We start from the raw sequence: 27,926 nt of genomic DNA, 5'->3' as shown, positions 1-27,926 counted from the left end.
ACTTGGGGAAACCCAGCTTGGAGTAGGGACTTGCCCAGGGTCACTGCAAAGGTGAGGGGAAGAGCTGGGCTTGAGCCCAGGCCTCTGGTTCCCCAAGTGTGAGCCTGGTGCTGTACTTCCTGTGCTCTGAGGGAGCACCAGTGCTCTGTGAGTCCGTGCCCTGGCCTCCTTCCTGCACACAGCCTTTCCTTTCTCTTGGATCATTTCCTGGGTCGAAGGCCATGAGCAGTACTGTGTCTTTGGCTGTGGGGCACTGATTGCTCTCAGGGCCTTTATCTCTAGACTCTGGCCCAGGGCCATGCCCCAATTTCTGCGGTGCAGTTTTTCAAGAAAAGCCAGAAGAGCCGATAGTCAGGCTGCCCTCGGGCTGACGGGAGGCAAAGTGCCGAGGGGCCCCATTCAGACACACACCTCCCGCCTCCCACAGACTCAGGGAAGGCGCCTTAGGGTTGGGCGTGGCTCAGAGGGCCTAGCCCTAGACAGCTTCTCTTCCTTCTCAGCTGATGAGGGAAGGCCGCCCGCTCACACCCCAGCCCACCCCAGCCCAGCCCACCCCTCCCCTTCGCCCCACCTCCCCTGCCCTGCCCTGGGCTGACAGATTGCTCTGCTTCTAAAAGGGTTTTACGCTGAGGACCACAGGCAGGAGCAGACATTAGCCAGCCTGGTGGGCTATTGACTGAGCTGCTAAAAGCCTGTCAGGGACATTTATCATCAGGAGGCCATTTCCACCTTCTGCCCATTAGGCCAGCACTCAGCCAGAAACAGGCTTCTGATGGATGGGGTGTACAAGCTCTAAATCAGGGGAGACACACCTGCTCCCCTCGCAGACCCCACAGAACCCTGGCTTGGGCCGCTCTGCCTGGGGAGGCACCACCTCCAAGTCTCCAAGGGGCTGCCCTGGGGCAGAGGGGGAAGACAGGACAGAAGGACCCAGGAGGAGTCAGGCGGGTGGGGGACCAGATTGGGGACGCTCTAGGGCTGACCTCCATTGCCAGAAAGGGAGAGGTTGTGAGGCCACTGTCACGACCCTCAGCACTCAAAGGAGCAGCTGTTCCTACAATAGCATCATAGTCACGACCTCAAATGAGCATCCCAACAGCTCAGGGTGGAGACTGGGAGGCAGGGGTGGTGGGACGGGCAGAGGGAGGACACACAGCGGAGCAGAGGTGAAGCGGACAGGCAGACTCTGGCTTCCAGGGGTGGAATCCCCGCCACATCCCTTACCACGGTGCAACCTTGGGCAAGTGACCTCAGTTCTCTATGCCTCAGTTTCCTTGTCTACGAAATGATAACGATAGTAGCACCTCATTCACAGTAAAGCACTGAAGACAGCGCCCGGTACTTGCTAAGTGCTCAGTACGTTAGCCAGGAGAAGCTCATCACAGCTCATTACCATTACCCAGTTTCACTGTTGCTCGGTATGTTTCAGGGGCCAGGGGATATACTCAATGGGCGGGGTACAAACTGTTCTGCAGGGGGACTCCCATCCTTTCCTACACAGCAGTGGCTCCAGGCATGCCTTCCATGAATGAACTAGTGGCTTGATTGTTTTCCTACTGGTGAATGCAGGCAGCTGGATCAGACATGTTCCCATGTCTATAAGAAATAGGTTTTTAAATGCTTTTTGGCTGGGCCCAGTGGCTCATGTCTGTAATTCCAGCACTTTGGGAGTCCAAGGCAGATTACCTGAGGCCAGGAGTTCAAGAGCACCCTGGGCAACAGGCCCCATTTCTACAAAAATTACAAAAATTAGTCCGGTGTAGGGATGCACACCTGTGGTCCCAGCTACTGGGGAGGCTGAGGCAGGAGTATCACTTGAGCCTGGGAGGTCCAGCCTACAGTGAGCCATGATCGTGCCACTGCACTCCAGCCTGGGCAACAGAGTAAGATCCTGTCTTGAAGAAAAAAAAAAAAAGCTTTTCTTTAGAAACCATAAACTAGGGAGTCATATATGTGCCAGGCCCAGTGCCAGCTGCGCTGCTCATAATATTTGATTTACCTCCCAACCACTCCAGGACGTAGTACAGGAATTCCCCATTTACAGGTGCAGAGGCTGGGGCTCAGAGAGGTTGACAATCATGTACTAAGGACAGCAGAGCCAGGACTGGGAATGTTTCCTCTTACGGCCTGGTCTGCTCTTGCTGTCCTCACACCATGGTTATCATCATCATTATACAGGCCTTTCACTGAGGACCTACTATGTGCCAGACTGCATGCAGCATGCAGGTGATGGCAGAGATGTGGTACTCACAATCCTGGGCTATAGAAGCCACTTGCCTTATGGAGGAGGCAGGATGGAATATACTTTGGGCTCAGAGGAGAGGCACACAAGAGACCTGGGGGATGAACCAGAGAAGGCTCCCTGGAGGAGGACGACTTTAAATTGGGCCTTAAAGAGAGGGAGACTTTGACCAGGCCAGGTAGAGGGGAGGAATCTCAAGTCAGAAAGGCAGGGCCACAGGTAGGTTTTAAGTGGCAGGAGGCTGAAGCAGCCAGCGGGGACAGTAGGCTGCAGTACAGGGCAAGAGAGGAGACTGAGCAAGAGGGGTGAGGCTGAGGGCATGGAGTCTACTCACCCTGCCCAGGGTGCAGGGCTGGACCCAATAGAGAGATGGACAAATGGATAGGTGAACCATGTCCTGACTGGAGAGGGTGAGATGTGGGACCGGGGACCGCCCGAAGGAGGCTGGGATTGAGCAGAGGGAGAGATGAGAGGAGCATTTCTTGACCCTAGGAATGGCAGCACTTCTAAAATGCACAGCACATTCCCATGATTTAGGGCAGAGCATCCTTCATCACTCCTCTCCTTATGAGCACCCAGATGAGCCTGTGGAGGGTTTACTGTACAATAAACAGTAAACAGGGAGCTCACTTCCTCCCGAGTTAGTTCATCCTACTTTCACACCTTGTGCATTCGGAGGAAATGTTTCCTACTTCGAGCCCAGTGTGGCCTCCAGGTGGCCCCTGCTTCCCCTCACTTCCCACTTCTGGTCCTGGCGTTGTCCTTTGGGGACCTACAGACACATCTGGGCCCTCTGTCGCAGGCCACCTCCTTGGATATTTGAAGACAGAGGACCCATTCCTTGAGTATGTTCTTGTCCAGGCTGAACAAACCCCTAGAACTGGAAGAGACTTCCAAAACGCCAGACTAGCCCATACCCTGCCTTTCTAGAAGGGGAATTTGTGTGGCGAGAACAGATATGTGCTATGGAAGGCTCTGAGGTTCCAAACAGTTGGCTAGGACAGAGCACAGAGGGCTTTGATGAGAGGCAGAACCTTATCTGCAGGCAAGCACGGAGTCCTGGGAGGCATCTGAGCAGCGGAGTGATGTGGACACACATCGGCTCGAGAAGGGTCAGGTTGGCCTTTGTTTTTTGTTTGTTTGTTTTTTGAGACAGAGTCTTGCTCTGTCGCCCAGGCTGGAGTGCAATGGTGTGATCTTGGTTTACTGCAACCTCTGTCTCCCAGGTTCAAATGATTCTCCTGCCTCAGTCTCCCAAGTAGCTGGGACTACAAGCAAGTGCCACCATGCCCAGCTGATTTTTTATTTTTGGTAGAGACAGGGTTTCGCTATGTTGGCCAGGCTAGTCTTGAATGCCTGACCTCAAATGATCTCCTGCCTTGGCCTCCCAAAGTGCCAGGATTACAGGTGTGAGCCAACCGTGCTGGCTAAGGCTGGCTTTTAAGAGCATGGCAGTGAAGTGCCCCTCTCCACTCTCCCAGGGACCTGAAGGCCACGGTGTCCATTAGGCCCTCAGGCCCACGTCCCTTCTGGCGTGTCTACTCCCAGCAGGGTTCCAGGGCTGACCCCCTGGGGCTCTGCCTGCCCTTGCTTTCATTCCTCCCCACCTGCCACACCTCACAGCAAAGTCCACCTTCTTCACCCCCTCCCTGGAGTGACTCTGTGGCAGGCTGGGCCCCAGGCTTGGGAGCACAGTCCTGGCCTCTCCCCAGCCTTCCCTTGCTGCCTTTGTTCCCTGAGTACAGTCCCTGGTTGCCAAGGCTGCAGGTTGTGAAACTCACCTCCAGCCTCCCTCTAACCTGCTCACCCTGGGTCACAACAGGCAAGAGGGAGGGACTCTGCCTGCAGTGTCACTCCCTTTGGGACATCTGAAACTGCCTGGGGCAGCCCAGCCCCTCTGAGAAGGACTTCGTGGACGCTGTGGCAAGGCCAGACATCTCCCAATCTCAATGCAATTTATGTACTTAATTAAATATTAGCTACCTTGTCCCTTCCTTGTTCTCACATCACTCACCTACTGATACCTCTCCGTGCCTGGCACAGAATGTAGTCCTGGTAACGAGTAGGAGCTGATGCAAATCAGTGCCAAACCTCAGGAGCTGCGTGTTGGTGAAGTGAGAGCAAGGCCCCGAGGCCACACCCAGGTCTGGGCTCCCATTCAGGTCCTGGACACACTGCACAGGGTCCTCTGGGAAGTCATCTTCCCGAGCCTCAGCGACCTCATCTGTGCAATGGGGCAAGATCCCCTATAAATGGGGCTAATGTTCATAAGGCATCAGCATAATCACTCCAACCCTGGTTACAACAGAATAAAGAGTCTCTAAGGCCTGTCTGCAGGTAAGTGCTATGGAATGGTACCCGCACAGTAGTAATGGATGTGGTTACTTAATAAGAAACATATTGGCCAGGTGTGGTGGCTCATGCCTGTTATCTCAGCAGTTTGGGAGGCTGAGGCAGGAGGATCCCTTGAGCCCAAGAGTTTGAGACCAGCCTGGGCAACATAGTGAGACCCCATCTCTACTTACAATAAGAAAAAATTAAAAAGAAACATCAATCAAACGCAAGATGTGGACCCCATCTGGACTTTGAGGCAAACAAACCACAAGCGAAGTGGCATGTATGAGGCAACCAGGGACCATTAACATGAATTAGGAATCAGGTGACACAAGAGTTATTATTAATGTGATCCTGGCATTACGGTTATGTCAGAAAATGTCCCTGGTTTTAGAATTGCATACTGACATGTGGTTGGGGGGCGCGGCGGGGGGCAGAGGTTGAAATGACAGAATGTCTAGGATTTGCTTTAAGATACTTCAGGGAAAAGGGATGAGTGAAGCAAGAGGGAAAACTTGATAATTCTAGAATCTGGGCTGAGGAAAGTTCATCATATTATTTCTATCTACTTTTGTGCTTGGGATTTTTCCATAATTATGAACATAAGCTAGATTAGAGCCTTGCTATTGAAAATGCAATTGGCAAACAAGTAGATCAGCATCAGCTGGGAGGAGGGAAGTCAGATTTTGCAAGTAAAATACAGGACGCCCAGTAAAATTCAAATTGCAGATAAACAACTAATATTTTAGCATAAGGAGGTCCCATGCAATATTTTACTTACAGTAAAAATGTGTAAAAATAAATTGACAGTTTCTTATAAGGCTAAACATGCAACTACCTTATGACTCAGCAACTGCAATGACACTTACCTATATTCACCCAAAAATATGTACACAAATGTTTGTAACAGCTTAATTTGTAATAGCCCCAAACTCGAAACAACCCACTGGCTTTCAGTGAGTGAATGGTTATATAAACTGTAGTGCATCCATACCATAGAATACTATTCAGCAGTAAGAAAGGACACAGAGGCAGGAGTGGTGGCTCACGCCTGTAATCCTGGCACTTTGGGAGGCCGAGGCAAGAGGATCACTTGAGCTCAGGAGTTTGAGACCAGCCTGGGCAACATCATGAGACCTCGCCTCTATTAAAAAAAAAAAAAAAGAGGCCAGGCAAGGTGGTTCATGCGTGTAATCCCAGCTCTTTGGGAGGCTGAGGCAGGCAGATTAACTGAGGTCAGGAGTTTGAGACCAGCCTGGCCAACATAGCAAAACCCCATCTCTACTAAAAATATAAAAATTAGCCAGGTGTGGTGGCGTGTGCCTGTAGTCCCAGTTACTTGGGAGGCTGAGGCAGGAGAATTGCTTGAACCCAGGAGGCAGAGGTTTCAGTGAGCCGATATCATGCCATTGCACTCCAGCCTGGGCGACAGAGCGAGACTCTGTCTCAAAATAAATAAATAAAATAAATAAATAAATAAAAATTAAAAAAAGAAAGAAGGAACACACAATTGGGGCCAGGTGCAGTGGCTCATACCTGTAATTCCAGAAGTTTGGGAGGTTGGGGTGGGTGGATCACTTAAGCCCAGGGGTTCAAGACCAACCTGGGCAACATAGCAAAACCTCACTTCTACATAAAAAATATATAAAAATTAGCTGTGTGTGATGGCATGCACCTGTAGTCCCAGCTATTCAGGAGGCTGACGTAAGAGGATTGCTTGAGCCCAGGAAGTGGAGGCTTCAGGGCTGCAGTGAGATATGATCATGCCACTGCATTCCAGCCTGGGTGAAAGAGCTTATCTCAAAAAAACCAAAAAACAAAAAAAAAACACACACACACGCACACACAAAACACAAAAAAACATGATCAATAGTCAATATAAGCAACAACCCAACTGAATTGCGAAGAGAATTACACTGAGTGAAAAAAGCCAAGCTGAAAAGTTTACATATTATATGATTCCGTTTATGTAACATTCCTAAAACGGGAAAAGTATAGAAATGGAGAGCAGGTTAATTGTCATCTGGGGTTAAGGAGGGAATGGGGGTGGAGGGAACAGATCTTTGTGATGATGGAATGTTCTGTATCTTGACTGTAGTGATGCCAGTATCACAACAGTATGCTGTACTGTGTACTGTAGTCTTATAAGATGTTACCACTGGAAGAAACAGGGTAAAGGATACACAGAATTGCACTGTACCATTTCTTATAACTGCTTGTGAATCTACTATGATGTCAAAATAAAACTTTTAATTAAAAAGAAAAAAGCAAAAATAACGATTTGTTGTTTATCTGAAAGTCAAATTAAACTGGGCATCCTGTATTTTATCGGGCATCTCTGGGAGCTTGTTGGAGATGCAGATTCCCTGGCCCCACTTCAGACCCACTACATCAGAATCTGTGTTGTAACACTAAAGTGTGAGAAGCTCTGATTAGTGGTTCCTGGGTGTGTTCGTCCATTTTGCATTGCTATATAGGATTATGTGAGGCTGGGTATTTATAAAGAAAAGAGGTTTGTTTGGCTCACAGTTCTGCAGGCGGCAAAAGAAGCCTGGCACCAGCACCTGCTTCTGGTAAGGACTGCAGGGAGCTTCCAATCATGCAGACAGTGAAGGGGGGGTCAGGTGTGCTGCAGGCCGCGGGGAGGTGTCCCAGACTCTTTTCAACAATCAGATCTCAGGTGAACTCATTATCACAGGGAGGGCATCAAGCCATTCATGAGCTGCCCCCATGACCCAAACACCTCCTATCAGGCCCCACCTCCAACACTGGGGATCACATTTCCACATGAAAATTGGAGGTGACAACCATCCAAACTGTATCACAGCTCCTGTTGGGTCTGGATTCCTAGGAGTCTGTGATGATAGTGATTAACACGTATCTTTGAGCTATTTACGATATTTCAAAAAGCCCAAAGAGAATCACACATTTTACTTAGGATCAGGTTGTGCAGGACAAGCGAGTTTCTTTTCTTCTTTTTTCTTTTTTTTTTGTTTTTTGAGACAGAGTCTCGCACTGTTGCCTGGGCTGGATGGAGTGCAGTGGCGTGATCTTGACTCACTGCAACCTCCACCTCCTGGGTTCAAGCAATTCTCCTGCCTCAGCCTCCTGAATAATTGGGATTACAGGTGGCTGCCACCACGCCCAACTAATTTTTTGTATTTTTAGTAGAGACAGGGTTTCACTATGTTGGCCAGGCTTGTCTCAAACTCCTGACCTCGTGATCTGCCTGCCTCGGCCTCCCAAAGTGCTGAGATTGCAGGTGTGAGCCACAGCGCCCGGCTGACAAGTGAGTTTCAACCCTCCAGTGGCTTCCCACTGGACTCAGGATAGAGCCCAGACTCCTGCCTGGGCTTACGACGCCTTCGCAATCCAGGCCCTACTCCCCAATCTGACCTCACCTCCTCCCACCACTCTGTGGTCACAGCACATGTGTCCATGTGCTGACAATGCACAGACACACCAAACCCATTCCCACTCAAGGCCTTTGCATGTTCTATTTGTTCTGCCAGCATACTCTCCCTCTAGAGCCTCAAGTGGCTCTCGGCTCAAAGGTCACCTTCCCAGGAATGCCTTCCCAGACCATCCTGCCTAAACTAGGTCCCCTCTCCCAACCCACGTCACACTCTATCACATCACACCAATTTATTTTCTTTATATCAGTTGTTAGTACCCATTTACACTGAGCAGTGCATGCAAGTTAGAAACAGTGACAGTTCTGAGAGTTTGAGTAATAAAAGGAAAACCAACTAATTATTGAATTAATTAAGAATGCAGTTTGTTTGGTGGACATAATCTTTTACAAGCATGCAAAGCTTGGAAGAAGCAAGTAGCAAAATGGGCCATCCATAGGAGTCCTTCCCATTTTGACCTTTTTATGTCTTTCTACAAATTCCATTTTGCACTTGTCCCTCCCTAGCTTGAAACATTCTCTCTCTCTTTAGGATACAGGTCACATGCCTCACCCCAGCATTCAAGGCTCTGCTCAGCTGGCCCCAGTCCACTTCTTTAGGGTACTCCCCTTCTCCTTCACACATTATTTGTTCTGGCCAGACAGCTGCTCTCTGCATTGCTTCCTGAACATTCTATATACAGTTGCACTTCCATGCCTTTGCTTGTGCCCTTCCCTTTGCCATTTATGTCCTCCCTATTTATTTGGATGAAGAACCATGAGATAATTTGTGGAGTCAATGATAATTTATGAGCAACAATTATGCACCCAACTACATTAGGAGGTACTAGCAGAAAAGCACAAATGACTCTAATTCAAAGTAGTCAGGGCATGGTTCTAAGGAAAAAATAGGCTTGGAATGTGTCCTAAAAAAAAGAGAATGCTGTGGGAATTTGAGGGAGGAAGTAAAAGTGTCTATCCATGAACATAGTAAATATTTCCATTTATTGAGGTCATCTTTATTAGTCTTTTAACAATGTTCTATCATTTTCCTTCTAAGTGTTGCTTGTTTATTCCTAGGTATCCAGTCTTCTTTTATTCTATTGCAAATGTTTAATTATATCATCTAAATATTCCCAATATGTACACATGCAATTCATTTTTGTGTTCTGATTCTTGTGTCCACTACCTTCTAAATACTCTTACTTTTCTAATAATTTGACTACATGTTCTTTTGGGTTCTATGTAGACAATTATATATGTAAATAATAGCAGTTTTATTTCTTCCTTTTCCATCCTAATACTTTCAACTTTTCTTTTGCTATTTTTCTTTTTTTGATATGGAATTTGCTCTGTCGCCCAGGCTGGAGTGCAATGGCGCGATCTCGGCTCACTGCAACCTCCGCCTCCTGGGTTCAAGCAATTCTCCTGCCTCTGGGATTACAGGCATGCACCACCATGCCTGGCTAATTTTTTTATTTTTAGTAGAGACGGGGTTTCACCATGTTGGCCAGGCTGGTCTCAAACTCCTGACTCAGATGATCCACCCGCCTCGGCCTCCCAAAGTGCTGAGATTACAGGCATGAGCCACCGCACCCGGCCTCTTTTGCTGTTTTTCTCATGTCTTTTCTTTAAGGGAAATTTTTATTGCTCAATGTTTAGTAGTTAGAGGACTATTTAGGCTTTCTGTTTCTACTTGAATCCGTATTGACAAGTTACATTTTTCTAGTCTTACTGTGCAGGCCATGACCTTTTATCTTATTCCCGATTTTATTTTATTTTGTTTATTTATTTTGAGACAGGGTGTCGCTTTGTCACCTAGGCTGGAGTGCGGTGGCACGTTCATGGCTCATGGCAGCCTCGAACTCCTGGGCTCAAGGCAGCCTCCTGCCTCAGCCTTCTGAGTAGCTGGGACTACAGGCATGCTCCACTACTCCTGGTTAATTTTTGCATTTTTTGTAGAGATGGGGTTTCGCTATGTTGCTGGTCTTGAACTCCTGGGTTCAAGAGATCCACCCATCTTGGCCTCTCAAAGTGCTGGGCCCATAGGTGTGAGCCACCCTGCCTGGCCTGTAGATGCTTCTAACATTTTCCCTTTATGAATGATATTTGCACTATTTAACAAATAAGTCAAGTTAATAGCATGAATAATGTGACAAACTGACATCATGTGTCCCATGATGTAATGACCGAAAAATGATATACCACCTCATGCAACATTCTTGCGAAAAATACATAAATCATTCTAATCATGAGGAAACAATTTGGTAAGTCCAAATTTAGAAACATTCTACTGAACAACTGACCTTTACTCCTAAAAAATGTTAATATCATGAAATAAGGAAGACTAAGAGATGACAACTAATGCGTGATCCTGAATTGGATTCTAGATCAGAAAAAAAAAGCTATTATAAAGGTCATTATTGGGACAACTGATGTAATTTGAATTCGGGTTGTATATTATAATTAGCATTGTATCAATGTTAAATTTCTAGGATGTGGTTATATAAGAGAATATTCTTGTTCTTAGAAGACACAGACCGAAGTACAGTATTTGGGGGTAAAGGGTCATCTCTATAACTTCTTCTCTTTTTTTGTTTTTTTGAGACAGAGTTTAGCTCTGTCACCCAGGCTGGAGGGCAGTGGCACGATCTCGGCTCACTGCAACCTCTGCCTCTCGGGTTCAAGCGATTCTCCTGCTCAGACTACTGAGTAGCTGGGATTACAGGCACCCGCTACCACACCTGGCTAATTTTTTGTATTTTTGGTAGAGACAGGGTTTCACCATGTTGGCAAGGCTGATGCCGAACTCTTGACTTCAAGTGATCTGCCCGTCTGGGCCTGCCAAAGTGCTGGGATTACAGGCGTGAGCCAGCACATTCGGCTGATAACTTTTTTTTTTTTTTTTAAGAGATGGGGTCTTACTCTGTCACCCAGGCTGGAGTGCAGTGGTGCTTTCATAGCTACTGCAACCTCAAATTCCTGGGCTCAAGCAATTCTCCTGCTTCAGCCTCTCGTGTAGCTGGGCCTACAGGTGCATACCACTGTGACCAGCTAACTAAAAAGCAATTTTTTAAGAGATGGGGTCTTGCTATACTGCCCAGGCTGTATGTCTGTAACTTCTCTGTTTCCAAACACACACACACACACACCACACCACACACACACACACACACACACCAAGAGGCAAAATGTTAAAACCGGTAAATCAGGTGAAGATTAATCAGGAATTAGTTCAATTTTATTTGCAAATCTTCTGTAGGCTTGAAATTGCTTCAAGATAAAAAGGTTTTAAAATGCTGTTTGCTATAGGTCAGTGAAATTCTCTCTTATCCTTCATTTGCTAATTTTCTTTTTTGTTGCTGCTGAGTTTTTCTCATGGCTGGGTATTGGGCTTTATCAAACATTTTTCTCCATCTATGGACATGATCATATGGTTTTTCCTCTTTCACTTGCTAATATGATGATTTACCTTTATAGATTTACTAATATTAAATCACCTTTAGTTTCTGGAATAAATCCAACTTGGTCAGAATGTATCTTTTGTTATTTACTGTAATTTGCTAGTAATTTGGCATCCATCTTCGTGAGTGAGATTGATCAATATTTTTTTCTTTCTTATTCTGTCCTCTTTGTCTAGTTTTGGTATCAAGGTTGCAGTGGCCTCACAGAATGAGGAAAGAAGTTGTTCATCTTTTTCATTCATGGAAATGTTTGTAAAAGATTAGAATCTGTTCCTTGAAAGTTTTGTAGGATTTGCCTGTAAAACCACCTAGGCCTGGAGTCTTTCTTATGTGTTTGTGTGTGTGTGTATATATATATTATATGTATAATATACATAATATATATATAATATCTTATATATCATATATAATATATTATATATTATATTATATATAATATATAAAAGATATTATATATGATATTGTATAATATATAAGATATTATATATAATATATAAGATATTATATATAATATATAATATATAAGATATTATATATCTTACATATAATATATATTCGACATATATATTACATAATATATAAATATATATAATATTTATATATTTGACATATATATTACATAATATATATGTAAAATATAAGAAATATGCAAAAAGTGTAAAGAACGAAAATTATCAGCTTAACAAATTACTGGAAAATAAGTTACCTATAATTGCTACCCTCCCAGGCCAAGACATGAACCATTACTAGCACATAGGAGGTCTCCCATGAGATGCTTTACAGTCGTAACCCTCTCCATCCCCCAGGGGTAACTGCTATTCTGTTTTTCATGGTAGTCTCTTCTTTGTTTTTCTTTAAAATTTTACTATGTAATTATGCAACTGTTAAAGTATGGTTTAGTGTAGGCTGTTTTTAATTTAAGATTAATTAAATGATATAGTTTAAAATTTGTTTGGCTTATTTTACTCAACTTTATCTTTCTGACTCAACCATGTTGTTGTATATAACTACACTTTATTCCTTTTCGTGGTTTTGTATATTCAGTAGTATGGATATGCCATAATTTATTTATGAAATTCTTGGACATACAGGTTTTCCCAGTTTTGCAAAAATACGAACAATGCTACTATGCACATTCTCATGCTTCTGTTCTGGTGCACAGAGCACCAGTGGTGAACACTGTGCGGTATAAACCTATGGGTGGTATTTCTGGGTCACAGGTATATGCATTTTTTTCTTCTTTCCAAAACAGGTGTGCCAGTTGACACTCCCATCAGAAGCATCTGATAGTTTACACAACTCTGTATACTTGCTGTCATTTACTAGTGTTAGACATTTTTGACAATCCGATGTGTGGCGGTATTGCACTGGTTTACTAATGAGGTTGAGTAGTTTTTCAAATGCTTATTAGCCATTTGTGTTTTCTTTGCTATGAAGTGCTGGTTCAGTGTTTTGTGGATTTTTCGGTACATTTTATACATTCAAGAAACGAGTCTTTTGTCATGTTTATTATATCCTTTTTCACTCTGTAGCTTGCCTTTCCTTTTGCTATTTTCTTTAAGGGAAATTTTTATTGCTCAATTTTTTTTTTTTTTTTTTTTTTTTTTTTTTTGAGATGGAGTCTGGCTCTGTCACCCAGGCTAGAGTGCAGTGGCATGATCTCAGCTCACTGCAACCTCTGCCTCTTGTGTTCAAGCGATTCTCCTGCCTCAGCCTCCCGAGTAGCTGGGATTACAGGTGCCCACCACTGTGCCTGGCTAATTTTTGTATTTTTAGTAGAGACAGGGTTTTACCATGTTGGTTAGGCTGGTCTTGAACTCCTGACCTCATGATCCGCCCACCTCAGCCTCCCAGTGTGCTGGGATTAAAGGCATGAGCCACCACGCCTGGCCTACTGTTCAATTTTTAAAGTACTTAGAGGACTATTCCTTTAAAGGACTATTCAGGCTTTCTATTTCTACATGAATCAGTATTGACAAGTTATATTTTTTAAGGAGTTTGCCCACATTGTTAATGTTCTCAAATTTATTGGCATACAGTTGCTTGTATTAGTTCTTATTAGATTTCAAAGCTCTGCTGTGATATTGTTCTTCTCATTCCTGATGCTTTTTGTACCCTTTCTCTTTTATTGTTGGCCAGTCTCTGCAGGGGCTTGTCTATCACCCTTTTCTAAAAACAAGTTTTTGGCCCTTTTATCTTCTCTAATGTATCTTTATATTCTCTTTCATTGATTTTTGCTTTTTATTATCTCCTTCCTCAAATTTTCTTTGGGTTTATTCTGCTGCTCTTTGTTTGAATTTTTTTTTTTTTTTTTTTTTTTTTTTTGTGACAGGGTCTCACTCTATTGCCCAGGCTGGAGTACAGTGTTGAAAGCATGGCTCACAACTTCTCTGGGCTCAGGTGATCTGACCTCAGCCTCCTGAGTAGCTAGGACGGACCACAGGCAAATGCCCTCATGCCCAGCTAATTTTTGCATTTTTTGTACAGATGGGGTTTCACCATGTTGCCCAGGCTGGTCTCAAACTCTTGGGCTCAAGTAATCCTCTGGCCTTGGCCTTCCAAAGTGCTGGGATTATAGGTGTGAGCCACCGTACCCGGCTCTAACTTCTTAGATGGAATGTTTAGTCATTAATTTTTAGGCTTCCTTCTTTTCTCATGTAAGCATTAGTGCTATAGATTTCCCTTGAAGCCCCACTTTCCCTACATCTCATAAGTTTTGTGATGTATTTCATTTTATCAGTTCCAAGGATTTTTTAATTTCCATTTTGATTTTGTTTATGGCCTATGAATTATTTAGAAATATGTTTTTAAGTTTCCAAATGAATGGGAATTTAAGATTCATCTTTTGTTATTGATTTCTAACTCAATTGCATTGTGTTCAGGAAACCTGGTCTATGAGATTCTAATCTGTATGATCTTTTAACTTCTGAAGTCCTCTGGGGGTCTAAGTCTGCTATTTGTTGTTTCAACTGTCTCTCACTCATGGTGGTGTACATGCTTTGTAATCTTTGTGAATTCATATTTCTCCATGTTTAATCTGTGGGATCCTGTCCACATTGTGGATGCTTTCCTCTGGAGAGGCTTCATGTCGGTTTCTGCTGTGAGCCAGTGGCACTACTAACCTGGGATCCCGCTAGCCCTTCAGGTGTTCTGCCTTAAGGTAGAGACTCAGGGTTGGCATGCTGAATGGACCTGCTATTAGGTTGATCTATGTGAAACTGTTGCTTTTTTGGGGTCAAAACCAGTTGAATATCCACAATTTTATATGGTCCAACCTATACTAGCAACACTTGCTCTCAGGACAAGCCTGTTCTTCCTGCTTGCTTACTGTTTGCCTCTCCTAGCTAGTTTTGACTCAATGTTTGTTTCCCTTTTTTTTGGTGGGGAAGGTGGCTTTGGAGACTTTCCCAATTTCCTGTAATCCCAGTAAAGCATTAAAAAATTATATTTTATTCAGGAGGAAATTAATTCGCAGAATTATTTTGCAGAGAAGAGGAGAGATGCTAGGAATAGCTAGGCCAACTGCTAGAGGCTAAAATTCAGGACAGGTGTATTTTTCCCAGTGAGGAAACCAAGGCTCAAAGAGATGAAATGACTTACTCAAGGTCACACAGCTAGCAATGGGCAGGGCTAGGACTTTCTAGAAACCCAGGCTCTTTCTACTTTCCCTCTGTCCTGCCCTGCCTCCAGAGAGCTGTTGGGGCCTGGGGGTGTCCTTACCTGGTACAGGGGGATGACGAGGAAGGCCCCTCCACCAGCACACTCAGTCACAACTGCAATGAAGTGGGGGTTCACGGCACAGAAGTGGTTGTCCTGAACGCTGCGGGTGATAGGCACGGAGTCGTAGCAGTTCTCTTTGCTGGCTGGTTTGCCAAAGACATGACGGAACTTGGAGCTCCGGTACTGGGGGTGCCATGACATCTGCAGGAGACAAATGGGACAAAGGGTATGAGACTCACTGCCCTGATCATGGGACACACGGAGCTCTCATCTTAAGAGTACATAGAGGGTATGAGCAGGACAGTGGTCAGTTCAACGTGGACAGTGACGCACTGTGAAGGGCGACCAAGTGAAAAGTCTCTAATTACAGTTATTTCTATAGACTTGGTGAGATAAGATGGGATGATGCATAGCTATCACTGACCTTCTTGCTGATGTGTTAAGGCTTTCAATCCCTTTGAGTGTGAATATAAAAATGCAGAAGAACCATAGAGAGAATCCACCACATTGACCCCCAGGTGCCGTCTCACCAGACAGCCCAGCACCCTCAGCCCAACTAAGTAGGTACCAATATACTCTCTGGAGCCAGCCCACCTGGGTTTCAATCCCAGCTCTGTCTCTTATCAGCTGGATGGCAAGTGACTTAACCTCTGGAGTCTCAGTTTCTCCATATGTAAAATGAGGTAACCAAAGTATCTGTCTCAGCTAGGCATGGCAGCTGATGCCTGTAATCCCAGCATTTTGGGAGGCCAAGGCAGGAGGATTGTTTGAGCCCAGGAGTTCAAAACTAGCCTGGGTAACACAGCAAGACCCTGTCTCTAAAAAAAATAAAAGAGAGATTGAAAAAAGTATCTGTCTCATAGCCTTGTCATACGGATTAAGTTAGATGATGTATTTAGACCCCTTGGTGCATGGCAGATACTTGATCAACAGTGGCAATCACGGCCACTAGTATCATCTGGGCATCTTCAGCTTGCTTTGCTCCTCGTCCAGCCTTATATTTGTTCACTCAATATTTACCGAGCATCGCTGTGTGTCTAGGCCCCGTGCCAGGTACCAGGGAGTTTGGAAACAACAGGCCTGAGCCCAGCCTTTACAGGAGTGAAGAGTCCTCTGGGTGAGGCTACGAGAGAGTCTGGGCCACTAGGACCCACTGTACTATGGGTAATAACAGAGATTCGCACATGACAGTCAGGGAGAGCTTCTCAGAGGAAGTGACAACTAAGCAGCAACTTGGAGGATGAGTAGGAGTTGGTCATGTAGGCAGGATGAGGGAGAGCTGGGGGAAGGTGTCTTAGGCAGATAGAACAGTTTGGGGGAACCACATGTGGTTTAGTAAGATTATCAAAGATAAATTAAAAAGAAGAAAACACACACACACACACACACACACACACACACACACCCCATGTATATTGGGTAATGTGAATGAAGAGAATACAAGCCAGAGGGGTGAGGAGAGCCAGATCACGAGTGGCCTGTGAGAGGGTCTAGGCCTCTTTCATGGCCAAACCTATACCCATAATACCAGGGGGCCTCCTCTTGGCCAGAGTGACCCTTCTGAATACCAAGCCCTCACCACCCCACCCCCACCTTGTATCACCCTTTATTTATTATTATTTTTGAGGAAGGACCTTGCTCTGTCACCCAGGCTGGAGTGCAGTGGTGTGATCATAGCTTGCTGCAGCCTCAAACTCCTGACCTTAAGGATCCTCCTGCCTCAGCCTCCCAAGTAGCTAGGACTACAGGTACATGCCACCATACCTGGCTAATTAAAAAAATTTTTTTCCTTGCCATGTTGTCCAGGCTGGTCTCAACCTCCTGATCTCAAACAATTCTCCTGTAGCTGCCTCTCAAAGGTTGGGATTAAAGGCGTGAGCCACTGCCCCTGGCCTCACATCACCCTCTGATGCTGCCCATTCATTGATGCCCTACAGGATCAAGGCCAAATCCTTTGGCTTAGCATTCAAGGCCTCTGGCTGGGTCTCATTCCATATTCCAAGATTCGTTTCTTCTAGCTCATCTAAACGGCACCTTCCAGCTTCCCCAGCACCTGCTCTTGCATCTCCAGCCCTCTGGCTCTTCACCCTTCCCTCTCCTGCTGCTTGGCTTGCCATTCCCATGCCCCCATCTCCCGTTCCCATCTCCACAAATCCAAATCCGCCCCTTCCCTAGCTCCCAAGCCACTTCCTCCAGAGAGTCCTCCTTGATATCCCAAGTAGCAGAGATCTCGCTCTCCTCTGTTCCCTGACAGCCACCTCTCCCCTTGCCTTTAGCCCTTGACACTGTCTACCCCGATTTGGGGTTCAGGGTCAGTTCTCATTTTCTCTGCTGGCTTGGAGCTTCCTCGGAGAAGGCTCTGCCCCAAGAGTGTCCAGCACAGTGTCTATCCCCCTTGGGCCCCCACCTTCCCCGCTTGTGGGAAGGCAGGTTTGGCTGGGCCTACACTGGTCAAGACAAAGAAGATGCTCACCCAGCCCACACGGCTGACCCATGAGGCTCTTCTCTGTGCTCAGTTCCTCAGAACGAGATTACACTGTGTGACCTCAGGCAAGTCACAGCGATCAGGGCCTGACCCCTGAGGCAAGTCCTTTAGACAGCACCAGGTACCACGTCAACCTTCCTGACCCCTGAGGCAAGCCCTTTAGAAGCACCAGGTAGCATGTCAATCTTGCAGGGGCTTGTATATCCTGTAAAGCTCAGAAATTCCAAATCTCCTTTCAGGAGCTTTTCCCTAAACCCTGGCTGCATTTGCCAGAGCTACAGGAAGCTGCACAGAATGTAGGGATGGACTGACTAATTAATGCCCATGTGATTCCAGAAAGGATTTAAGAAGACTCACAGAAATAGAACACAAGGTAGAAGGAAATGAAAAAGCTACAAGAGAAAAAATAGGGACACACAGAAAATGCAGGTAAAAAGAGATCACCCGAAATGCAGGAGGAGTTGAGCTAGGTGTGCTGCCAGGTCCACCACACAGAGGAGGTAGACCTCAGATTTGGGTCTGAGCTTCCTAGTGGCCAATTCAACAAGGAAAACAGAATCAGAAAGGGATTTATTTGGTGTCTATAAGATAAAAGCCACAAGTTGCTAAGGAGCAGCACATCTTTTCTCTATAGTGAGTTTTGAGAGAAATGGGTACTGGGGGTCCCCTTGGAAAGGAACAACAAGGACAAATGACCTCCCTAGGGTCTTGGCAACTTGGTGGCAGCAGAGGAGCCACCTTGGGCCTGGGCTGGGGGTGGGAAAACGAGGAGCAAATCAGCAGGCTCCACTCCAGGCCCCCCACCCCTGCCTCACCTTGACCAACTGCTGGGAGTGGCGGGAGTACACCTGTCTGTGGCAGCTGGTGATGCTCACCAGACGTCCCATTGCTCCCCTCATGTCCAGGCCCCTTGCAGTCAGGAAGCCATAGCACACATCACTGCCTCCTATGACCCATTAGCCAGTGGATCATGGGAGGCAGTGATGTGTGTCACTTCCAGGCCAAAGCACATGAGACCTGCCTGTGACCCTCTAGGACTCTCATCCTTGGCCGAAGGGATGAAAAGCGTGCATGTTTCAGATGGTGCATCTATAAGGTAGTTGGTCCCTCAGGAACCATGTATAGCAGAGCACTTTCTTCTACTGACATACAGTGCAACAGAGAAATACACTTGTAGAGTGAACCATGAGATAAGGGGTTATTTGTCATGGAGGACAGCGACCCATCCTGACTCATATAGCCTGTGCAAGTCCAGCCCATGGAGATGGCAAGTGGTGCCTGTGCTTGGTGTGGCCACAGAGGAGGCAGGACCCGGATCGTCTCAGGTACCCGGACTCTGAGGGCAGTGGGGAGCTACTGGAGAAATTAAAGCAGGGGAGAGGCTGGGCACGGTGGCTCACACCTGTAATCCCAGCACTTTGGGAGGCTGAGGCGGGTGGATCACTTGAGGTCAGGAATTCGAGACCAGCCTGGCCAACATGGCGAAACCCCGTCTCTACTGAAAACACAAAAATTAGTCGGGTGTGATGGCGCGTGCCTGTAGTCCCAGCCACTCTGGAGGCTGAGGCAGGAGAATCACTTGAACCTGGGAGGCGGAGGTTGCAGTGAGCCAAGATCGCACCACTGCACTCCATCCTAGGGAACAGAGTGATACTCTGCCTCAAAAATAATTAATAATAATTCTAATAAATAAAGCAGGGGAGATAGAGGACCAGATTTAATTTTCAGATTTTCCTCTGATTACTGAGCAGAGGAAAGGTTAGAGCAGGTAAGAGGCAATGGTCACCTAGGCTGAAGTAGGGCAGTGAAGTGGGCGGGATGGTGGGGAGAGGATGTTACTGAAATACCAAGGAGGTGGGATCAACCAAACGTGGTGCCTGAGTGCATGTGGCGGGCCTGGGGTAGTCACTGATATCGACATGACCTTACATTAACAACAGCCCTGGCCCCTTCCAGATCCTCTGAGCTGTCTCCCTCCACAGCCTGTCTGTGCACCTGTAGGGGGTACCTGGGGTCTGGCTCAACTCCTGAGAGCCACTCCCCATCCAGGAGGAGTGAGGAGGCCGTGAGAGGCCTGGGCAACATCTCCCCTGGAGCTCACAGTCACCCCTGTGGCAATAAGAAGTCATGGTTTTTGAGTGCTTACAAGCTGCCAGGCGCCATTCCAAATGCTTTCCATGCATGAATAGAGCAAGTGGGTGCTACCTTGCTCCCTGGTTCAGATGTAGGTGTTGAGGCCAATAACCAGGTCACACAGCTAGTGAACAGCAGGCCTGGGGGCTGCACTCAGCTGTCTCAAGCCTGCAGCTTTTGAGCCTGCAGCTCCAGGTCCTCACAGACAACACCCATGATGACGACAGCTCTTTCAGACCCATCACAGCCCTGGATCTCACCACTGTCCCTAAGAGGAACTGTCATGATCATGATCACTCCCACTTTACAGAGAAGGAAAATGAGGCCTAGGAAGCTAGCTAGACCCCTCTGGAAAGGCTCCCCACTTCCCCATGGATGAAGCCAGCTGACAGCAAAGGAGCGTGAACATCAGTGCCCTTCTGTCCGCCCCCCAATCCTCTCCCCACCCTGACTCATTTGCACTGCTAAGATTCTTCCAGACCTGCTGTCACGAAGGGAAATTACACAAGTAGGGGGTGGGGCAGCCGCTAGCAAGGCCAGCTACCTCTCCCTTTGTGTGTGGTAATGGAAGTGTATGTGTATATGCATGGGTGAAGCTTGTGCACGCGTGCTGGCCTGTGTGCGTACTGTGTGTGCACAAGAACCGCATTCATCAGGAAGTCATGAGTGCCTGTGTCGTCTTGTGGGTGTGCATGCACGTGTGCATCCATTTGGATGTTTAACTGAGGCTGTGTATATACACGTGCATGAGCGCATGCGTGTATCAGTGCATGCATGACTTTAATGACTCAGCAATTCAGAGAACAGGAGTTTCATTTTCCCTACAAGCAGGCACTTGCCCACAAGTGAGTACTGTAGCGGGCCCTTCGCCCACAGGCTGGGCCAGAACAGCCGATTCGAGCCAGGTCTATCCCAGGCCACTCGTCTTATCCTGCCCCATTCCATCTGGCTGGGCCCACATCAAAGCCACAGCAGGCCTTCTCAGGTGTGGCACTCTGGGACAGCCTGCTGGGGCACAAGGCGGGAGGTGGCATCCATTCTGCTGCTGCGATCCCATGCAGGCTTGGTGGGCCTGATGCCATGGGATTAGGCTCCGGGGCCTGTGAATTCCCCACTCCCAAAAAGGATTTAGTCATCTCTGGGTTTTGCATCGCACTGAGTTATTTCTTTTTTTTTTTCTTTGAGACGGAGTCTCGCTCTGTTGCCTAGGCTGGAGTGTGCAGTGGTGCTATCTCGGCTCACTGCAACCTCTGCCTCCTGGGTTCAAGCGATTCTCCTGCCTCAGCCTCCAGAGTAGCTGGGATTACAGGCGCATGCCACTGTGCCCCACTAATGTTTGTATTTTTAGTAGAGACAGGGTTTTGCCAAGTTGCCCAGGCTGGTCACAAACTCTTGACCTCAGGTGATCCGCCTACCTTGGCCTCCCAAAGTGCTGAGATTACAGGCGTGAGCCATTGTGCCCGGTCTTGAGTTTATTTCTTAACACCTGACAGTGGCTCACAACTCTCCTGCAAGGTAGGTGGGGATTATTTTCCCCATTTGATGATGGGAAAACTGGGGTGCAAGGGAAGTGACTAGACTGAAGTCATGTTATGATGAGCAGTGCAGGTGGGAAGTAGTCCGAGACTAGTTGAGAGACCCTTCTTCCTGCTATGCAATGTGCTCCTCTCTTGACATACATGTGGGGTGTGTGTGTGTGTGTGTGTGTGTGAGAGAGAGAGAGAGAGAGGGAGAGAGAGAGAGAGAAAGAGACAGAGAGAGTTTCCTGCCTGTTCCAAAGGCCCCTCTTCCTTGCCCAGCCCTAAACTCATTGCAGGACAAGGGTTAGCTGCAGGGTGGCTGAAACTGAACCCAAACTGGGTGTGGTGCAAACCATTATAATAGATTATTCATTAATTGTACTGTTTGTGGCTTTAAGGAAAGAATGAAATGACTTGATTTGGTCTTTGAATAGGATGGGTAGTCATTGCTGGCTACCAGTGCCCCTTTGTAAGTTTGTGGTTTCACATATAATATTTGAAGTTTTATCTTTTCTCTCTCTTAAAATTTGACTTCTGGGTACAGTGAGCTGCCACCTGTAAGTGCCTGGTGAAAGGGTCTGAACCATCACACTTATGCCATAGACACAGTTAGGGAAGATCAGAACCACAAGTTACCAGTTGTTTCAAAAACTGAAAAGAGGTTACTGCTAATCAGGATAAAGAATGCTCTATGTGAAGGTGCCCTACAAAGGCTGAGAATTCACACAATATACATCTCATTATGGGTGGGTCCCTTACCTGTATTCCAGTCCCTGACCCACTATTATCCATCACAGTTTATCTTGATCCTGGCCTTGGCCCTAAACTTGCCGGGAAAGCTCTTTTCTGTCATCCAGAATCCTTATGGGGTCCCTGATCCACCCATTGCGGGTGGGATATCTGGCTCTGAAGTCAAAGCCCATGGAGGGTAAGGCTACCCTGCTGCCAACCTAGGCCTCTGGGTAACCATTTCCCACAGCACCTTCCTTTCTCACCAGGCAGGAAGAAAAAAATACAAGGCTCAGCTACTTCTCCTCTGTAAGGGTTTTATTCACAACTGGCCTCTGTGAATCTGAGGCCAGGCCCTGGTTTAAACCACCACCTCTTGGCACGAGATATCTTAACTTTTGCCTTGCACTGGCTAGCAACAAGGTCTGAAGTGATACAGTGGGACCCAGGGTGCTAGGACCTAAGAGTCTCACCCCACAGGGTAATTTTTCCTCCCTCCTTCAAAGCAAAAAAGGTCCTTGCCGCTCTCCACAGAAGTAGGGCAACTAACTGTCTTGGTTTGCCTCAGATTGTGGAGGGGTTCCAGGGAGGCAGGACTTATAGTGCTAAACTGGGGGAAGTCTTACTTAGGCAAACAGGGATAAGTTGATCACTCTCCCACCACTACCACCATCATCAAGGTGTATGTCTAAAAATTCTTTTTTTTTTTTGAGGCAGGGCCTCACTTTGCTGCCCAGGCTGGAGTGCAGAGGCGTGATCAGAGCTCTCTGCAGCCTGAACCTCCTGGGCTTGCGCAATCCTCTGGCTTCAGCCTCCTGAATAGCTAAGAACAAGCATGTACCACCATGCTTGGCTAATTTTTTTGTAAAGACAGGGTTTTGCTCTGTTGCCAGGCTGGTCTTGAACACCTGGCCTCAGGCGATCCCCACACCTCAGCCTCTCAAAGTGCTGGGATTACAGGCATGAGCCACTGTGCCTGGCTTACACGTAACAATTCTATTGTAAATCCCTGGTAGCCCTGACTTTGTCAAGTTGCCTGCAAGAGAGGAGGCTCTAGAATCCATTTCTTAAAGAGCCCAACATACCAAACCAGAGAATAGAAATTTCAAAGCAGAATAATCCAGGAAGCTTTATAAAGAGAGGTGAAGAGGATTTCATTCAATCTCCAATCTTCATCCGATATTGACTCGGTGCTTATTCTGCGCCAAGCCGTGTCAGGAGCAGGGCTCGGAGGGGTCAGAGATGAATAATTCAGTCACTGCTCTCCACATGTTCATACCTCTCAGGGAAATGACCAAGAGCAGAAACAGATGAGATGGTGTGACCTTGAGGGACTGCTAACATGCAGGGCAGTGGCTTGCAACTTTGCACATTAGAATCACTTAGAGTACTGGGTGGTGTACCCAGATGCCAGCACTGCTTAAGCTTCCCTTGTGACTCCAGTACATGTTAGGAGCAAGGATAACAGAAACACATAATAGATGTGATGCAGTAGTTCTCAAAGTGTAGTCCCCCATTAACCATATCACTAGGGAACTTTTTAACTGCAAATTCTCAAGCCTTCTTCCCCAGACCTACTGAATCAGGCATTCTGGGGGTGGGGCTCACCACTCTGCTTTAACCTACCCCTCAGGTTCAAGTTTGAGACTCAGTGGTGTAATGGATGGGTTGGCAACACCTGAACCCACTGCCCAATCTTAGCATCACTAAAAGAGATAACTAGACATTACGTGCTGCTAATATGAAGCAACAGGAAACACTGCTTATAAAGTGGCCTTGCCAAAAAATGAAACCCAACGTTGACCGAGTCTTTGTATGTAACTGTGCACACAGAGTATGGAGAAACATGTTAACAGCCACACAGATGCAATCAGGAAAAAAATACAGGACATCCTACATGCTAAGTTTTCTTGGTTTCTAACATTAACTCAAAATGCAACAAAGACCTAAACAGAAGAGCTAAAACTATAAAAAACCTTAGAAGAAAACGAAGGGCAAAATCTTCACAACATTGGGCTTGGCAATGATTCCTTGGTTATGACACCAGGAACAGGCAACAAAAGAAAAAAAAAAAGACAAATTGTATTCATGGAAATTAAAAACTTGTGTGTATTTAAGGATACTAGCAACAGTGAAAAGGCAACATATGGAATGAGAGAAAATATTTGCAAATCCATCTGATAAGGTGTTAATGTTGAGAATATATAAAGAACTCCAACAACTCAACAACAAGCAAGCAAACAATCTGATTTGAAACAATCTGACTTAGTGCACTGTTGGTAGGAATGTAAAATGGTTCAGTTGCTATGAAAAATAGTAAGGCAGTTCATCAAAAATTTAAAAATAGAACAATCATATGATTCAGCAACTCCACTTCTGGAATATACACCCTTAAAGAAATGAAAGCAGGGTCTAGAAGAGATATTTGCACACTCATGTTCATAGCAGCATTATTCACAATAGCTTAAATGTGGAATCAACCCAAGTGTCCGTTCACAGATGAACGGATCAGTAAAATGTGGGATATTCAAACCATGGAATAACATTCAACCTTCAAAAGGAAGAAAATTCTACTTTGGGAGGATGAGGTGGGTCGCTTGGGTTCAGGAGTTCAAGACCAGCCTGGGTGACACAGCAAGACCTCATCTCTACTAGAAATAAAAAAAAAAAATTAGCTGGGCATGGTGGCACACACCTGTAGTCCCAGCTACTCGGAAGGCCGAGGTAGGAGGATCACTTGAGCTCAGGAGTTAGAGGCTGCAGTAAGCTATGATTATACCACTGCACTCCAGTCTGGGTGGTAGAGCAAGATCCTATCTCAAAAAAAAAAAAAAAGAAAGAAAGAAAAGAAAAGAAAAAGGAAGAAAATCCTGAGACATGCTATAACATGGATGAACTTTGAGGGCATTATGCTAAGTGAAATAAGCCAGTTACAAAAAGACAGCGTGTGATTCCACTTATATGAGTTACTTAGAGTAGGCAAAATCACAGGGACAGAAAGTAGAATGGTGGCTGCCAGGGGCTGAGGGTAGGGAAGAATGAAAAGTTATTGTTTAATGGATATAGAGTTTCAGTTTTGCAAGATAAAAAGAGTTCTAGAGATGGATGGTGGTGATGGCTGCACAGCAGTATGAGCGTACATAATACCACTGAATTGTACACTTAAGAATGATTTAGATGGCAAATACTATGTTATGTGTATTTTAGTACAATGCAATATACATATATTTTTTAAAAGATCTGGTTTCTTTAAGATGACAAGGTAAAAGGGACAAGGGTCATTACAGTTCAGAAGAGACTTAAGAGATCAGAGGCATAGCAAGAAGTACAATGTGTGGATCCTGTGTGGATCCAGATTCACACAAACCAACTGCAAAAAGGCATCAGCAAGAAATCAGGGAAAGCTGAGTGGGCACCTGACAGTATTAAAGAATTGTTGTCATTAGGTGTGGTAATAATACTGTGCTTATATTAGACAAGAGTCTTTATCTTTTAGAGACATATGCCTAATATTCACAGATGAAATGATATAACATCTGGAATTTATCTTAAAATAACTTGGAGTTGTTGGACAGAGGAGGAGGGAATGAGCGAGTAGAGATGAAACAGGCTGCTGATGGCTACTGAAAGTGGGTGAGGGTACAAGAGGATTCATTTGAATCTTCCCTTTAATTTTGTATGTGTCTTTAAATTTCCATTGAAAAAGATTTAAGCAAGAAAGAAGCAGGAGAGCACAGAGGTGGCCCAGGCCCCGGAGCTTGACTGTCAGGGGTCTAATCTTGGCTCTAAACGGCCCTGTCCAACACAGAACCTCTAGTCCCACAAGGCTTCTAAATTAAAGTTAAAATTAAATAAAGTGTAAAATCCAGCTCCTTAGTCACACTAGCAACATTTCAAGAGCTCAAAAGCCACATGTGCTTCATAATCACAGATGAAACCATATAAGCAACACCCAGTGAACAGTGTAATTAAAGAACACACCCGGGCCGGGCGCGGTGGCTCAAGCCTGTAATCCTAGCACTTTGCGAGGCCGAGGTGGGCGGATCATGAGGTCAGGAGTTCGAGACCATCCTGGCCAACATAGTGAAACCCTGTCTCTACTAAAAATACAAAAAAATTAGCAGGGCGTGGTGGCAGGTGCCTGTAGTCCCAGCTACTCGGGAGGCTGAGGCAGGAGAATGGCGTGAACCCGGGAGGCGGAGCTTGCAGTGAGCCGAGATGGTGCCACTGCACTCCAGCCTGGGGGACAGAGCCAGACTCTGTCTCAAAAAAAAAAAAAAAAAAAAAGAACACACCCATCTCTGAACAAAGTTCTGATGGACAGCACCACCCTATCATTTCCTATCTGCCACTCTGGGCAAGTTACTTAATGTGTCTATTTCCTCACCAGGAAAACCAGGCACTACAAATACACATAATAGCTAACACCTATATTGCTGACTAGGTGTTAAGTATGTTCCACATACTAACTCAACCCTCATGCAAGTACTGTCATAGCCCCATTTTTAAGATAAGGAAACAGGGCACAAAGAGGTTGTATAACTTGCCTAAGATCACATAGCTAGTTAGTGGCTGGGCTGGAATCTGAAGCCAGGCTGTTCAGTCACAGGTCCACACTCTCTCTCAGGGGTTCCTGGACACTTACATAAGGTGATACACACAGCATGCAGAGTGATGCTTGGTGCATACTTAGTATTCAAAAGACATTGGCTAGTAAGATTGTTGTGGTCCCAATGTGTACAGGACACGGAGATGTGATTTAACACACAACAGGTACATGCAGGGAGCCCAGCATTTTGGGTATCTAAGTAAAAATCCCAAACCAGAAAGCATAAAGCAGCCTGCCAGGGGCCAAGTGGCTCGTGAGAGTTCCAACCCCTGGTGCAAACCATGGTGATGGGGGAACAGACACACACATGCAGAAGGCTAGCTGACAATCCTACTGATCAAACAGAATCGAGAGTGCATTTGTGCATCTCTCCGGGCTGGGCTCTCCTGGGTGGAGGCCAGAAGGCCTCACCCTGCCCTAGTGCTGAGGGGCCTGGGACGCGGTGGAGGGGTGGGGGAAGAAGCCCTTTGCTTTTTCTCCATCAGCACAGCCCAGGCAGGGAAGCAGGAGCGCAGCCATCCGGGGACCCTCCTTTGGGGCTTGACCATCACCAGTGAGGCAGAAGCAGTCTGCAGCCGGCAAATGCAAATCCCGTTCTCAGGTCTCCGCCTTCCCCGCCCCCGTGCCGCCCATCCTTCTGGTCCAGCACAGATGCATCTCTGCAGGCCCACAGGAAGTACAGATTGAGTCAGAGAGCAAACCAAGACAAGGCCTCTTTCTTCCTGATGAGATTAGGCCTGAGGGAGTGCCTCCTCCCCACATCTGACACTGCCCAGAGCCACCGTCCCTGGGTGGGCCACCTCCTCCTGCCCTGCCTCCTCCCCAGCCCTGCCCCCACGGCCCCCACCTGCTCTCTACCCCTCTCCCAGGCCATGCCAAGGCCTGAGCAGCCTTCTCTCTTGGGGACTCACGACTCGCATATTCCACCCCCAACTCTGGCCCTGCACTTTCCCTTAAAACACACCCTGAGTCCCCTCTGTCTTCAGGATAAAGTCCTCTGCTGGACTTGGGTTTTGAGGTCCCTACATTCCCCCTGAGTCTTTGACCTCCTTCTCATCTCCACAGACCTGTTCTCTGAGACAAACTGGTCTGTCTGCTCTCCCCTCAAAGCGTCATGGTTTTCAAAAGAGAAGGGGAGAAGCAAAGAGAAAATAAAGAAGCATCATTTTCCCAGATAATCCGTCTTTGCTCACGCCCCTTCCCTCTGCCTAGAACTAAGCCGGCTCAGGTAAGTCGCTGGGTGGCTCTTAGCAGGGCTCTTAGAATGCCCCTTCCTGTCACCCCACCTTCCTGGCCCAG

At 46.5% G+C, this 27,926-nt stretch overlaps 1 protein-coding gene across 2 annotated transcripts in view; it reads right to left on the bottom strand.

Annotated features, from left to right (window-relative positions):
* CORO2A (coronin 2A) overlaps positions 1–27,926 on the bottom strand; it is a 72,567-nt gene that overhangs the window by 21,317 nt on the left and 23,324 nt on the right. For both annotated transcript variants that reach the window (XM_003260545.4, XM_030795564.1), the window contains exon 2: positions 15,152–15,352. In XM_003260545.4, coding sequence (XP_003260593.1) covers positions 15,152–15,352 — 201 coding nt within the window. The remainder of the gene's footprint in view (positions 1–15,151; positions 15,353–27,926) is intronic.

The sequence above is a fragment of the Nomascus leucogenys genome, chromosome 1a (genome assembly GCF_006542625.1).
Source record: "Nomascus leucogenys isolate Asia chromosome 1a, Asia_NLE_v1, whole genome shotgun sequence".
In the NCBI taxonomy this organism is placed as follows: Eukaryota; Metazoa; Chordata; class Mammalia; order Primates; family Hylobatidae; genus Nomascus; species Nomascus leucogenys.
This window is presented reverse-complemented; position numbering and strand designations above follow the sequence as displayed.